A 13,875-nucleotide genomic window follows, 5' to 3' on the forward strand; every position below is an offset into this window, starting at 1 on the left:
TGTTTAAATAGGATGACTTACTGTACCCCATCATCACTTCATGCCGTTTCTAAAACACAATATAAAAGACACAAAAAAAAGACACATAGGGACAAATATATATATATTAAAGTTGACAAGAATAATAAAACACAATGATGATTGTTTTTCTTTATTTAAGAGGAACGAATCGGGAAGAGTGAGTGGCACCAATACCAGGACGACCGTGACGAACAGGCTTGTAAGTGATACTATATACAAAAAAAAAAAAAAATGAATATTTTTCATTTGAAGAAAAAAAAATATACTTACGAGAATTCACCGAGGTAATGACCCACCATTTCAGGACGGATTTCCACTTGGTTGAAAGTCTTACCGTTGTAGACACCGACGATGGAACCAATCATTTCGGGAACGATGATCATGTTACGCAAATGGGTCTTGACAGTGGCAGGCTTTTCACCAGAGGGGGCTTCAGTCTTGGCCTTGCGAAGCTTCTTGATCAAACCCATAGGCTTGCGCTTCAAACCACGTTGGAAACGTCTACGAGCACGGCAATGCACCAAATCCATGAATTGTTCAGAAGATAAATCCAATAATTGGTCGAGATCGACGCCACGGTAGCTGAACTTGCGGAAAGTTCTCTTTCTTTGTGTTTGTTGGTCAGCCTATAAGAAGAATAAAAAGATAAGTATCATCGTTAAGATTAAATTATTATTTATTTTTTTTTCATCATTGTCACATTGTTTTCCCATTCATCCATTCATTCATTGCTTTTTCACGGTCAATTAGGTTTTGAAGACTGTAGAGTAACGAAAAAAAAAAATCGATGATTCCAAGAATGTTGTAAAAATAGATGTTGATTTGTAGACTGTATTTTTATATGGATTCGTTGATGAATGGATGGATGAGATAATGTACCAAGGATGGATGGATGCTACGTACCATGATGATGAAAGAAGGAACCTTCTATTGGATTGTCCCATCTCCCTTTTTTTTGATATTGAAATTCAAACACAGCCGGATGGATTTGGCACGACTTTGGCTGACCAATAAAAACAGTGCAAAATGCCCAGTGCATCAAAACCTAACATAAGGTTGTCAAAAAAAAAAAAAAAATGGAATGAAATATCCATTGTAAAGGCAAGAGGCTAAAAAATAATCACATTGAACCTTTCCAACGGAAATAGTCAAATAATAATAAGTTTTATTGGTTTGAAAATGAATGAATAATAAAAAGGGCACATGAATAAAACGATTTCTATACTACAAACTAACTATATCTTGAAGACCTTGAGATTCTTTCATGCTGTGGAGATCTTGATCGACTGGTTCGTCTGTGACGGTGATGCCTTCTCGATGGTGATGATGATTCATATCGATGTTCCCTACGACGCACGGACTTTCCAAGAGGTGAGCGTGATCTGGAGTCAATATCATCACGTCGATGATGAGAACGTCCATGCCGACTTGAAGGTGATGGAGATCTAGATCGACGATCATGTCGAGAAGTGTGTCGATGTCGAGAATGTCTATCATATTCGTTATCATCTTCATTATCACTTGAGTCATCATGTCGACGTTTCTTGGAATGGTGCTTGTGTTTCTTTGATTTCTTCTTCTTCTTCTTGTCCTTTCTTGATGAAGTATGATCATTATCGTTTTGAATGGTTGTATTATCGACTGATGATGGTTCTGGTTTTGTGTTTGAATAAACTTGACGGTTGTTCATGATTTCCATTGAATTATTACCGGTAGCCATGGTGACACGACTAGATCTATAATAAATTTACATCAATGTCAGTATATATCTAAGATGATCATGTAATTTCAAACTTACTTTCCAAAACCTAATCCTTTTTCACCTTCATCTTCAGATTCATCCTCATCCCTATTTAAGGCATGCTTGATTTCTTCTTTTGTAACATTGCTTTCAATAGTTTTCTTCTTTTTCACACCACTGTAACATAAAAAAAAAAACAATTCGGATTAGTTCATCAATATGTAATGAAGTTTCGTCACTCTATTTACAGTGCAATGGCCATGGCATCTGCTTCAGCTTCCTTAATTTTATCCATTTCAGCTTGGTGGGCCTTTTTCCTTTCATCGACATTCCTTTCTTTGGCGTACCAACTCAAATCCTTGCCTAATGAAATAATAAAAATAAATAAATAAATAAAAAAAAAAAAAAAAAAGACGATGAAAAAGAGTAAAGATGCTTATAAGCAATACCTTTTTGCCACCTTCCAACAGGAGCCATCAATGAATTCCCAAGATAATTTTCACGGTCCTTATCAGTCTTTACATCTTCCCAACTAAACTATAATAAGAATGTCACAAAAAGATAATCAAATCAGTACAAATACTTTCATTTAATAAAAACTGTTTTGATCCATTTCTTTGTTATCCTTTACCTGATCACGTCCACCACGGGTACCTAATAAAAGAATGTTTGATAATATACGATAATGTTAATATGATCGCTGAATATTATTATTATTATTATTATTATTATTATTTGTTAATAATAGATTACCTCCTCTTGTAGGATGAAACATGGTATATAGAAAAAAAAAATAATTAAATTGAAGAAAAAGAGAATGAAAACGACAAACCTCACAGTGTTTGTCTCATCATTTTAAATCCCCGCCTCGTTTGCTTGTGTGGCTATCATTGGATGACTAGAAGATATTATGCTTTGTTTCTTTTATAATATTAATTTAATCATAACGATTCATGAGATATCCCATCAACAAAGACATGGAACATCATTTTCTAGAAATGCAATAACTAAATCTGAAAAGATTATATAATGACAAAAAAAAAATCAAATTCCTTTATTAAAGACAATATGAAATGAAAATGATAGTATATAATGATATAAGAAACAAACTAACTAGAGGAAGATGTGTGAGGTACAGGTTGATGAGGAAGTGATATAACGGATGATGACGAAGGGGGTGATAGATATTGATTTTTATTACCTACATCAGGATGAGTTTCAAGAATTGATCCAGTTGGTGAAGATGTAATTGCTGTTTTGTCAGTGGGAAGCATACGTCCAGTTGCATAATCACGTTCAGCACGCCATTTTTGAGGAATATCACGGATACCATGTAATGTATGTTCAAACCAAGTACGTAAACCAAGTCGTTGCATAGACAACAAGGCAGCTACTACCAAACCAGCCAAGAATCCAATGCCTGCATTGGAAAATGCCATCATCACTCCTGTGGTCACAAGCATCACTACCCATTTTTCTGTTTTCTTTTGTTCATCTGTTTCACCAGCTACAATCGCTTTACCAGCAAAAGCGAGCTATATCAAAAAAAAAAAAATGAGATATATATGTATATATATATATGTATATGTTTGATGCTTTCATTTTTCTTAATATCTTACTTCAATAGCTGATACGAATAACATTACAGCTAAAATAGATTTGGGAAAGAGATCTAAAAGACCGACCAAAGAACTACCAAATAAGATACCCAAAAGTAACTTGCATAAACCAAGAATGATGATGGATACTTCAGAACGAGCACCAAAACGATATTGACCTGCCAATCCACCAGCACCATGACTATCAATAAATGATCATTAGAAATAAAGTTCAATTGAGTTCAATATAATGATAAACGCTTTTTTTTTTTTTTTTTTTTTTTGGTCTTACCAAAGGGGCATAGCACCAAACCAACATTGGACTATATTCATAACACCCACACTCATTGATACTTCAGATGTACCAGCATGTTTATCCGGAAATAAATCGTCAATCAAAGCGCAAAGGCCAATCACAGAATTCAAAGCAGTCAAAGGAATTTGACCCAATCCAGCGTTAACAAAACCATCACGAAATTGTGAAGCAGAAGGACGAATAATGGTATCAGGATAATAGCCACCAATAAAAGGTCGAGGAGTATCAGTTTTGTCCACGTACATTTGGATAAATGCAAAAATTAAACCAATTAAGAATAAGATCAAAGCACTTGGTACTTTATTGTTATAACAAGAGAATACAAAAAGGAAGGCCAAAAGAACCCAAACATAATTGTCAGCCCATTGATCTTGAGTACCTCTCATTTCCCAAGAGAGTTTGTTGACCAGTTTGTAAGCAGTCTGAATTAAGGAAAACCCAGTACCCATTTGAATCCCTAAACAAAAAAAAAAATACACAAATTAGCTTCTTTTTTTTTTTTTTGCATTTAAGGTATCGGCCTTCCTTACCTCTAATCACGGCAATTGGAGTGTAATTCCCAACCAAATTGATAGTCCGAGTTACACCCAAAAAAAAGACAATTGCTCCCACGCCTGTTAAAATAAGGAGTAAATAAACAATAACAAACATCAAGAAAATGATCTGATAAATAAATAGTACTTACCAATACCAGCAGCCATATTTTCTTCTATAGTCATTTTACTTGAAAGAACAACAGCCGCAACAGCTAATAGTGAAAAAGAAAAAAAAAATATAATAGTTAATATCAAATAAACACGTCTTGACTATTTTTTTTCTCTATTTTTGTATTTACCTTTCATAGGTTGAACGCAAACAGGTACTTGAAAAAATACACCAGATAAAATATTCCATATACCAGTAAACCATAATGTGCTTGTTAGATTGATTTGACCTCCAATAGCCAATGAAATCATGATTGGTAAAAAAGTACCTAAATCACCTAGACTACCAGAGACCTAAATGATCAAAAAAAAATAAGTCTTTTCTTTTTTTTTCCATTAATAATATATATTTACCTCATGAAGATTAAAATTATTTTTGATACGTGTCAATCGATTCTTGAGATACATAAAGGAAACTTACAAAAAGAAAGAAAGAAAAAGGAAAAGAAAAAAGTAAATCAGAAAAATAAAAACTTTAAAATAAAATCAGCGGAATTTCTAATACTAAAAATCAATCTTGTAGATAAGAATACAGATATAAAAAAAAAAAAAAAAAAAAGAGATGATGATAACGATACGATAAAAATATAATAGTAAGAACTTTTTTTTAAAGAAAAAAAAAATCAACAGTAACCATGTTTGTAACACTCAAAATCAAACTATGCATCAATAGTATTAAAAAAAAAAAAAAAAAAAGACACAAACTTTATTTCTTCAAATAGGAGGTTTTGATGAATCCATTTCTTTTGCTAATCGTTTCCAAGTTACTTGAATAGTTGGCCGTTGATCCTTGAGTTGTTTCATCATTTGATCCCAACCTTCCATTTCATTGTCTTCAACATTGCCACCCATTTCCAATAACATCAATCGAGGTAAACCATTATCCAATAGCATCCTAACCATAGCTTCCACATCTTGTAAATCGATTCCATTGCCACCAATATCCAATGTATGTACACCACTTGTTTCAAACCGAGGAAGTTCCGGTTTATCTGTATGACCGAATCCACGGACTTGATTATTGAATAAACCTACATAGCCGAGTGTCGTAGTATCTAATAGTGCTGCCAATCCATCACTTCCAATGACATTACCACCAAGTTCCACATGTTGTAATGATGTACATCGAGCCAAGTAAATCGCACCAGTATTATCAATTCGATTTTCGCGTAAATGTAATGTTTTCAATCCCTTGATATTTTCATCCAAATCTACTAGACCACTAGATTCAATACCATTTTGATCCAACCAAAGACTTGATAAATGATCATGATTCTTCATCCCTTGACAGATAGCAATCATCAATGCATTTCCAAACGGAGCCGCCTTTTCCAGTTGAGCTTCATTATGAGATTCCAGTGCACGTTCCATTTCTTCCGAATCCATGGCAGGTGGTGGTAATTGCATATCATCTTCCTTGGGTTTGCATACATTCGTCATTTTCAAGGTGCAAAGAGAAGTACATTTGGTGCAGATCTGGGTGGCCAACGCAGCAGCACCATCCATAAGAGGGTTTTCCGATAGATCCAATTCTTCTAAAGTCGATGCTATCAATCCATCATCTTGTTGTTTATCCGATAAAGCTTGTGCAATAGAATAGGCTCCTTGGCTACTGATCGCATTCATGTTGAGTCGTACACAGCGTAATGAGGATGCTTTATTGGTGGTGGTGGTGGTCAGCCATTGAGCTAAAGCATCTGTCGTGAGATCATCCAATTCATTTCGTCCCAAGTATACATGTTGCAAAGTAGGATGTTGTTGTATGCTTTTCACCAAAAGTCCAACTGTTTGAGGTTGTTTGCCTAGTCCTTTATTTTCCAAATCCAAAGTCTTCAGACCTTCGTTCACAGCCAAGCCTTCACAAAAAATAGAAAATAATGATATATCGCGACCCAACGTTGCATTACCGATATTCAGAAGTTCTAAAGTATCATTTAAAGTCAAGGTTTCTGATAACTGTTCCATGGCCATTCGATCCAATCCATGTCCCGAGCAATAGAGTTCCTTGAGAGTGGTATTGCTTGCCACTGCTTTGAAGATTCGCGTGAGTTCTGTTGTATTGATGCGTCTAAAGCTGAGAATATGAAGTGATACCAACTTTGGATCATTTTCTTCTAGTTGCTTGATCCATCGGTCAACAGCACCGTCATTACCGCCCCAAGCCATATGATTGAGAAAGTATAAAAGGGAAAGAGAGAAAGAAAAAAAAAAAAAAGAAAAAGAAAAAAAAATAACAAGCAAACATGGAAATTTTCGGATACCGCTTACTATCAACATGATCGTTTTATTATTATGAAATAATAGATTGTACAAGCTGGGGGAAATATACGTAAATATATATATATGAGCGTGTGTGTGAATAAAGACAAAAAACTAAAACTAGTTAAAAAAGTATGGAATGAAGTATATATGGAGTGAGGAAAATCATTCTTCAATTTGATCATCAGTTGCATCTAAAAACACATCCTTGTTGTTATCCTTGTCGTCTTCTATATCCTCTACTATGTCTTGTTCCTTGTTGTTTTCCTTGTTGTTTTCCTTGATGTCCTCTTTGTTGCTTTCCTTGTTGCTTTCCTTGTTGCTTTCCTTGATGTCTTCCTTTTCAAGTTCCTTGTTATCATCTACATCGTTGTTTTCTGCATGTTCCTTGTCAGTCTTGCTTGATTCGTTATTGACCTTGTCATCATTCTTCTCATTATTGTTTGTCGAAAGAGAAACCACTGACATATCTAATTTGATGTCATCATCAGGATCGGTTTTTGTCGTCATGATCTTGCCGTCCATGCTACCACTTCGTTTGTTGTTATCATGTACCAAGGATGCCCTTCGTGGTAATGGAGAGGATTCACTAACAGGTGGTTCGGGAATATCAAATTTTGGTGAAGTTGCTGATCCAATTTTATCATCTTTGATACCAAGATTTCGGATGGTCCAAGGTAAAGCTCCCATTCTAAATATATAATATTAGAGAATATACGTATATATATAATATTTTTTTTTATAACATACCTGGCATAAAACATTTGTAATCGTAATCGCATTGCTTCTTGATACAGATCAGTAATAGTTCTAGTTCTATAGTAACCCTGTCGAACATTTCGGATAAACACATAAAATTCACAAACGGCCACCAGTCGATCACGACAATAACGATCAATACAAGCCCAATCATCAAAGTATGAAATTCGAAATCGATAAGGAAGAGAAGAAGCATCGTTGTTTCGTCCACAGGCTTGACATCCAGAAAAGATACCGGCTTGACTACTTGAACTGAATCTTTCCCAAATCATAGATTTTCCAGCAGAGATCTTGAGAGGTATATCCACAGGTCGTTTGGCTTGTTCTTCGGCAAATCCAATAGGTGCTTCTTCAATAAAACAAGTATTCATCACGATGGCATCATTGACCTTGCGAGCAGATAGACGAGAATGAATACCAAAACGAAGACAAGGTTCCACATCTTCTAGTTGACAATGTTTCATGAAAGGTATGTTGTGTAATTTTTTCAAAGATACAGACGTTCGTAGCTTGACAAATTCAGCAAATTCATCCAGGAGCATTGTATCCAATCCAGGCCAAGGATCTTTGTCGATTTCTTGTTGTTGATGATCCAATACATGTTCGGGAAACAGACCAGCCAAATCCTTCATACCACGTATATCAACTCCTTCATTGGTAATAGATATATCAGAATTACGATTGCTGCCACTATTCAAATGATTCCCATTGGTATTAGAATTGCTAGAGTTGATATTGTGTTGTTCATTTTCAAAATCCTGCATTGCTTCCATTTTCAATCGTAATTCTTGAAGTTGCATTTGTTCAGCGGCCAATCGATCCCTTGTTTCCTTGAGTTGATTTTCCAAATGTTTTTGAGCTACTTCTAGATTGTATTTTTCTCGTTTTTCATTGGCAACCATTCCATTAGCTTCTTCAAATAAACGTCTTGATAAATCTTCCAGTTCACTTTCCACCATATCCTTGGAATGTTGAATTTCTGCCACACGTTCGATTTCGTCTACATATTTATCGTTCAGCATTTCCATATCGTTTTGTAAGGCTAGAAAGGCTTCTGTCTTGATGTTTAATTGTTTCTCGGCTTGACGTACAGCAGATTGTAATTGAGAGATATCATTTGTTTGTTCTTGAATACGGATTTGTTCTTCGGCAAGACGTTGTTGTAATAATTTTATTTCACGTTCATGGGTATCACGTTCTTTGAAGAGAGCATCCACCACAGGTATCACGCGATCACATAATCCACAATGGCGAGAATCTTCAGATATCAAAATATGGTGACAAGGACAAGGTATATCATTATCGACTGTGATTTTTGTTGCAGTAGGAGACCTTGTTGGGCTTCCGTCATAGGTACCAAGAGAAGTAGGTGTAAATGGTGGAGGAGCATTGTTAATAGGTGAAGTTCCAATATTGCTGCTATTGCTATTGTTGTTGCTATCGTTATTATTGTTGCTATTGTTGTCGTTGTTGTTGTTGTTTTTGTTGTTGTTGGTATCTTTATAGGCGTAAGGAAGAGAGGTATTACTACTATAGCTGTTATTATTATTATTATTATTTCCAGGTGATGATGTACTTGGGGACATTGGTAAAGAAGGTGGAAGAGGAATGAATTTTGCATCAGAAGGATCAGGATGAGTTTTATTCATAACGGATTGAAGTCGAGAATATAATTTTGCAATATCTTTTGCTGTAACATCAGATTCATTTGCTGAGTTGGTATCGATTGATATAGAAGAAGAAGAAAGAATGGCTTCTTCCTGTGAATCCATAGTATTTATTCAAACAAAGGAAAGAAAGAAATAATAAAAAAAAAAAAAAGGAAGTGGGAAAATGAAAAAAAATAAAGAGAGGGAAAGATAGAGGAGAGAGAGATGGGCATCTATTTAAATCCCCGATATATCCTTGGTTGACCAATCCTAACAAAGCACACACACACATATATATATATAGAAAATATCATTTTTTTTTTGCAATTGAACAGTAGGTTGCTCATTATGGCAATATTGTTATTTTATTCAAAAACGTTTCAGAAAGCGATTTTCTCTTTTTTTTTTTTCATCACAAAAATAACAATGGAAATCATTCCAAGGTAATAACACTGTGAGTTTGCTTGTTTAGTTCTGTCCACACGTGCCAATCAGAGGCTGAGCTCAAAAACTGGTATTTTTAGAGCCACTTCCTTTTTTTTTTTTTTATTATTATTATTTTTTTTATTTAGTTTTCCTTTTTCTCTCATTCAACACTCCTTTTTTTCTTTCTTTCTTTCTTTTATACCCTTTTTATTTTATATTACTCTTTTTTTTTTGAAAGGAAAAAAAAAACTAGTCCTTTAATGTCGTTAGCTTCATTATCTCATCAGCAGATACAAAACCATTCTACCAAACCGTCTTCGTACATGTCTCATCATGAACAACCTTATGTCTTGGCACCTACAGCTGTAACCAATATTATTTCTCAACATGAAGAAGAAAATCAAATAGAACAACAGTGTACTTCTCCTATTGATATCAATACTGAACGTTCAGAACTTTCGCCACCAACTACACCTATTCCTTCAACAAAGAACAAAGACGTTGAATCATTAAGAGACCCTTTGATGAACAACAATAATAACAAAAACAAGTCTGGTATTGGATCATTCCCTTTTGACGTACAAGCACTACACGAACGAACTTTACATAAATTTCATCAAGAAGGGGATGACGACATTACATTTAAACGACACTCTACTCATGATGCTATTATCCACTCCAAACGACGTGATACGACAATGGGGATTATCCCCCTGCATCCAACCGAATATGATCCATCATCCGCTACATCTGCATTATCAGCTGCAGCCGATTCAGGAGCCACTTCTATCAATGGTACAACTCAAAGCACCAATACCACTGCAGTCGCCACTATTACTCGTCATGGTTCAACTTCTACTTTGACTCGTCACAATACTACTGGACACGCATTACAACAAAACAAGAACAAGCATAAGAAACCTGTGACCGAAATATCTGAAGACTTTCAAAAGGAACTGACTGCTCGACGCAAGGCCTTTCGAAGACTTTCTCGACGAAAGAAGGACTTTGATGATGATGAAGATCGAGTCATGATTGGCACTCGTATTGGTGAAGGTCATCAGAATTATGTTTTGATGTACAATATGTTGACTGGTATTCGTATTGCTGTTGGACGGGTGTCTGCCAAAATTGATCGTGCTTTGACAATTGAAGATTTTTCTGCTGCCCACAAGTTAGCTTTTGATGTGTAAGTTTCATTATTATTCTTATTATTATTCATTGATATCTTTTTTTTTTAATACGTATCTTTTATTAGTACTGGTGACGAATTAACCCCTGGTGCAAAATATGATTTCAAATTCAAGGATTATGCTCCATGGGTATTCCGACATTTACGTGAACAATTTGGAATTGATCCTGCAGACTATTTGGTAAGAATTATTCTACTATAATTAATAAACATCACCATTTCTAATCATTTATCTTATAGATCTCTTTGACAAGTAAATACATTCTATCTGAATTGGGTTCCCCTGGAAAAAGTGGTAGCTTCTTTTATTACTCTCGTGATTATCGATTCATTATCAAGACTATTCACCATACTGAACACAAGTTTATGCGAAAAATCCTCAAACAATACCATGATGTAATATAAAAAAAAACAAGTCTTGTTTTTTTTTCTTTTATTCCTAATGATCTCACCTCACCGTTTGTTTTTATATATCTAGCATGTTATCAACAATCCCAATACACTTCTTTGTCGATACTATGGCTTACATCGTGTTAAACTTCCTCGTGGTAGAAAAATCCATTTTGTGGTTATGGGAAATGTATTCCCTCCCAACAAGGATGTCCATGAAACGTATGATCTTAAGGTAAGATTGAAAAGATAACTGAATTACCAATGCCAAGAAAAAATAAAATGAAAATTAACATCCAATATTATTTTTTTTTCATATTGTTAGGGATCTACTATTGGTCGATTGCTACCCGAAGAAGAAATCAAGAAAAATCCCAGCGCCGTCATGAAGGATCTCAATTGGGAAAGCCGAAAACGAAAGTTGAGACTTGGTCCTCGCAAACGTGGAATGTTTATTAAGCAACTTGTCCGTGATGTTAGGGTAAGTTGGATATTTTGAATTTATATCAAGCTATATCTTGATTTACCTTATATTTTTATTCATCATTCTCTTTTTATTATTGTTATTATTATGTCATTATTATCTTCATTCATAGTTGTTGGTACATTTGAATATTATGGATTATAGTTTATTGATTGGTGTCCATGATATGCTACGTGGAAACAAAGATAATGTGCGTGATTCTACTCTCCATGCGTTCCAGGTAAGATGACAAAAAAAAAATAAAGTTTGTAGCTATATATATATTTGATGCTCACTTTTTATTTTTATCTTTTTTTTTTTTTTTTTTTTGTGTTAGCCTGATACCAAGAGTGTGGAACGTAGAGATACTTTGATGAAACGACGTCAAAGCAAAGCCCAAGTTGTACGAAAAGCCATTGCTCAAGCAAACCCAGATAAATTAGATCTATCTGAACTTCCTGATGATCCTGAGGAGTAAGTTATTAATTGATATGATGATGATCATTTTATACATCTGGGACTAATGCATCTCTTTTATTAACAAAAAAAAAAATAGACGTCGTAACTGTGTATTTTATTCTGACGAAGGTGGTTTCCAAGCAACAGATGAAATGGATCAACCTGCTGGTATACTCTATTTTATGGGTATCATCGATATTTTAACCCCTTACGATACTAAAAAGAAGACAGAACATATGTTCAAATCGTTGACTCAAGACAAGGCTGCTATCTCTGCAGTGAAACCCTCTGTTTATGGTGATCGCTTCATGGGATTCATGGCTAAGACTTTGGAACACAATCAAGATATACCTCAAGAATACCATATGAGCCTTTGATGTTAGATACATTCATTTAGTTTATTATTATTATTATTATTAGTATTTACCTCCCTTTGTCTTTCCCCCCCTTCTATATTTATTTTTTTTTTATTATTTTACCTATTAGTTTATTAGCCTCCCCTTAGTTGTTGTATAAGAAAAGAAATAAACATACAATATTCCAAGTTAGAAATAATGATTCCTGAATTTTCAAAAAGTAACATTATCATCACCGTCATCATAACCATTTTGTCATATTGTCATCATAAAATCATTTATCAATACCATCAACAAACTGGTCAATGAATACAAGTTGTAGTAAGGTATCATATGAAAATACAAGTGATCATTTTATTAAAAGGCCCAAAAAAAAAATCAATAGTAAACAAAAAATGATAATCCACTTTATTTTATTTACAAGAGACTATCGGAAGATTTAATGATATGAAAGGATGAAGTATAGAGAAAAATCAATCAATAAAAGCAATATATAAAAAAAAAAAAAAAAAAAGGAAAGAGAAAAAAAAAAATACAAAGAAGATAGATAAATAAATGAAAGAGAATAGGAATTGGATGAAGAGGAAGTATGGTACATGGAATATATAGAAAAATCAATCGATCGAATAAAAAAAAAAAAGTAAAGACGAGAGATAGAAAAATCAATAAATAAATAAAAAAAAAAACTATATGTTGTAAAACTATCTACTGTTGTTGTGCTTCAAACTTTTGTCGTGATTGTGCAAACAAGAGTTCTTGTTGTCGTAATAATTCTTCTTCAGAGATTCCAGTATTTTCCAGTCGGGTACTCTTCTTATCCCGGTCCTAATAATTTATAAATTAGTATCTATATCACTGGTACTTTTTTTTTTTTCTTCTTTTATTACCTTTTGTTGTTTTTTGTGTTCCTTAAAGACATCATCCACTTCTTCTACATACTCTTCAAACCCCAGAGCTTGTAATGATTGTAATACGTGTTCTCCAGCAATGGTCTTTTTGGTTTCCTTTTCACAGATTTCATTGGATTCAGAGGCTATCAAGTGGATAAATTCTAGATTCGATACAAACAAAGAAAAAATAAAAAATAAATTTCCTGTCATTCATATTAAGATCAAAAAAAAAAAAAAATAGGATCTTACCAACACAACAATCGATGAGTAAATCACGCGTATCTTTGGCACATACTACATCGTCCGGCATCATTTCATTGATGAGCTTTTGTACTGTGGCTATATATATTTAGAATATTTATTTATTTATTTATTTTTTTTAAAAAAAAAGAAGGTTAGTTCATATATTATCACCATGAACTCTAGATGTATTTACCTTTTGGTAAAGAGAGATCGTCATCTACAGTGGATCCAGAACGTTCGTTATCACTCATTGTATTGATATAGAGAGATAATCCGTTTTATATATGTATATTAAGTTGTATAAAAGAAAACAAGGTCAAACAAAAAAAAGAAAAAAAAAAGGTAGAAGGGAAAAAAAAAGAAAAGTGTTCAAAACAAAAAGAAAAGGAATAATAAAAAAATAAAACCA

General features: G+C 33.9%; 7 protein-coding genes across 7 annotated transcripts; 1 reads left to right on the forward strand and 6 right to left on the reverse strand.

Moving 5' to 3' along the window:
- Positions 1 to 91: 91 nt before the first annotated feature.
- BX664DRAFT_378521 (putative ribosomal protein S15) lies at positions 92 to 1,014 on the reverse strand. The gene is made up of 3 exons (XM_051548830.1): positions 722 to 1,014; positions 292 to 627; positions 92 to 230 (listed from the first exon to the last, which is right to left on the reverse strand). The coding sequence occupies exons 1-3, from the start codon at positions 748 to 750 to the stop codon at positions 152 to 154; spliced, it is 444 nt and encodes a 147-aa protein (XP_051401220.1). The 5' UTR covers positions 751 to 1,014; the 3' UTR covers positions 92 to 151.
- A 148-nt stretch (positions 1,015 to 1,162) lies between these two features.
- BX664DRAFT_384293 (kinase phosphorylation protein-domain-containing protein) lies at positions 1,163 to 2,546 on the reverse strand. The gene is made up of 6 exons (XM_051549171.1): positions 2,516 to 2,546; positions 2,394 to 2,416; positions 2,212 to 2,299; positions 2,011 to 2,125; positions 1,820 to 1,939; positions 1,163 to 1,757 (listed from the first exon to the last, which is right to left on the reverse strand). The coding sequence occupies exons 1-6, from the start codon at positions 2,535 to 2,537 to the stop codon at positions 1,253 to 1,255; spliced, it is 873 nt and encodes a 290-aa protein (XP_051401221.1). The 5' UTR covers positions 2,538 to 2,546; the 3' UTR covers positions 1,163 to 1,252.
- A 238-nt stretch (positions 2,547 to 2,784) lies between these two features.
- Positions 2,785 to 4,919, reverse strand: BX664DRAFT_277264 (uncharacterized protein). Its single transcript, XM_051541358.1, has 7 exons — positions 4,735 to 4,919; positions 4,512 to 4,674; positions 4,362 to 4,424; positions 4,207 to 4,290; positions 3,653 to 4,133; positions 3,382 to 3,562; positions 2,785 to 3,297 (listed from the first exon to the last, which is right to left on the reverse strand). Exons 1-7 carry the CDS (start codon positions 4,786 to 4,788, stop codon positions 2,872 to 2,874), a joined length of 1,452 nt encoding a protein of 483 aa, XP_051401222.1. The 5' UTR covers positions 4,789 to 4,919; the 3' UTR covers positions 2,785 to 2,871.
- Positions 4,920 to 5,066: 147 nt separating this feature from the next.
- Positions 5,067 to 6,559, reverse strand: BX664DRAFT_328103 (uncharacterized protein). Its single transcript, XM_051544543.1, has one exon. The coding sequence runs from the start codon at positions 6,544 to 6,546 to the stop codon at positions 5,095 to 5,097; it is 1,452 nt and encodes a 483-aa protein (XP_051401223.1). The 5' UTR covers positions 6,547 to 6,559; the 3' UTR covers positions 5,067 to 5,094.
- Positions 6,560 to 6,804: 245 nt separating this feature from the next.
- On the reverse strand, positions 6,805 to 8,984 carry BX664DRAFT_261050 (uncharacterized protein; the record flags this gene model as incomplete). The annotated part of the gene is made up of 2 exons (XM_051540659.1): positions 6,805 to 7,330; positions 7,390 to 8,984. The coding sequence occupies 2 exons, from the start codon at positions 8,982 to 8,984 to the stop codon at positions 6,805 to 6,807; spliced, it is 2,121 nt and encodes a 706-aa protein (XP_051401224.1).
- A 621-nt stretch (positions 8,985 to 9,605) lies between these two features.
- On the forward strand, positions 9,606 to 12,474 carry BX664DRAFT_328106 (uncharacterized protein). Its single transcript, XM_051544544.1, has 8 exons — positions 9,606 to 10,662; positions 10,732 to 10,846; positions 10,906 to 11,061; positions 11,144 to 11,290; positions 11,381 to 11,536; positions 11,652 to 11,759; positions 11,856 to 11,992; positions 12,075 to 12,474. Exons 1-8 carry the CDS (start codon positions 9,734 to 9,736, stop codon positions 12,352 to 12,354), a joined length of 2,028 nt encoding a protein of 675 aa, XP_051401225.1. The 5' UTR covers positions 9,606 to 9,733; the 3' UTR covers positions 12,355 to 12,474.
- A 375-nt stretch (positions 12,475 to 12,849) lies between these two features.
- BX664DRAFT_328116 (histone-fold-containing protein) lies at positions 12,850 to 13,807 on the reverse strand. Its single transcript, XM_051544545.1, has 4 exons — positions 13,660 to 13,807; positions 13,473 to 13,562; positions 13,221 to 13,384; positions 12,850 to 13,158 (listed from the first exon to the last, which is right to left on the reverse strand). The coding sequence occupies exons 1-4, from the start codon at positions 13,715 to 13,717 to the stop codon at positions 13,039 to 13,041; spliced, it is 432 nt and encodes a 143-aa protein (XP_051401226.1). The 5' UTR covers positions 13,718 to 13,807; the 3' UTR covers positions 12,850 to 13,038.
- Positions 13,808 to 13,875: the final 68 nt, after the last annotated feature.

This window comes from Halteromyces radiatus, assembly GCF_025201355.1.
Source record: "Halteromyces radiatus strain CBS 162.75 chromosome Unknown BX664scaffold_3, whole genome shotgun sequence".
NCBI classification, from domain to species: domain Eukaryota; kingdom Fungi; phylum Mucoromycota; class Mucoromycetes; order Mucorales; family Cunninghamellaceae; genus Halteromyces; species Halteromyces radiatus.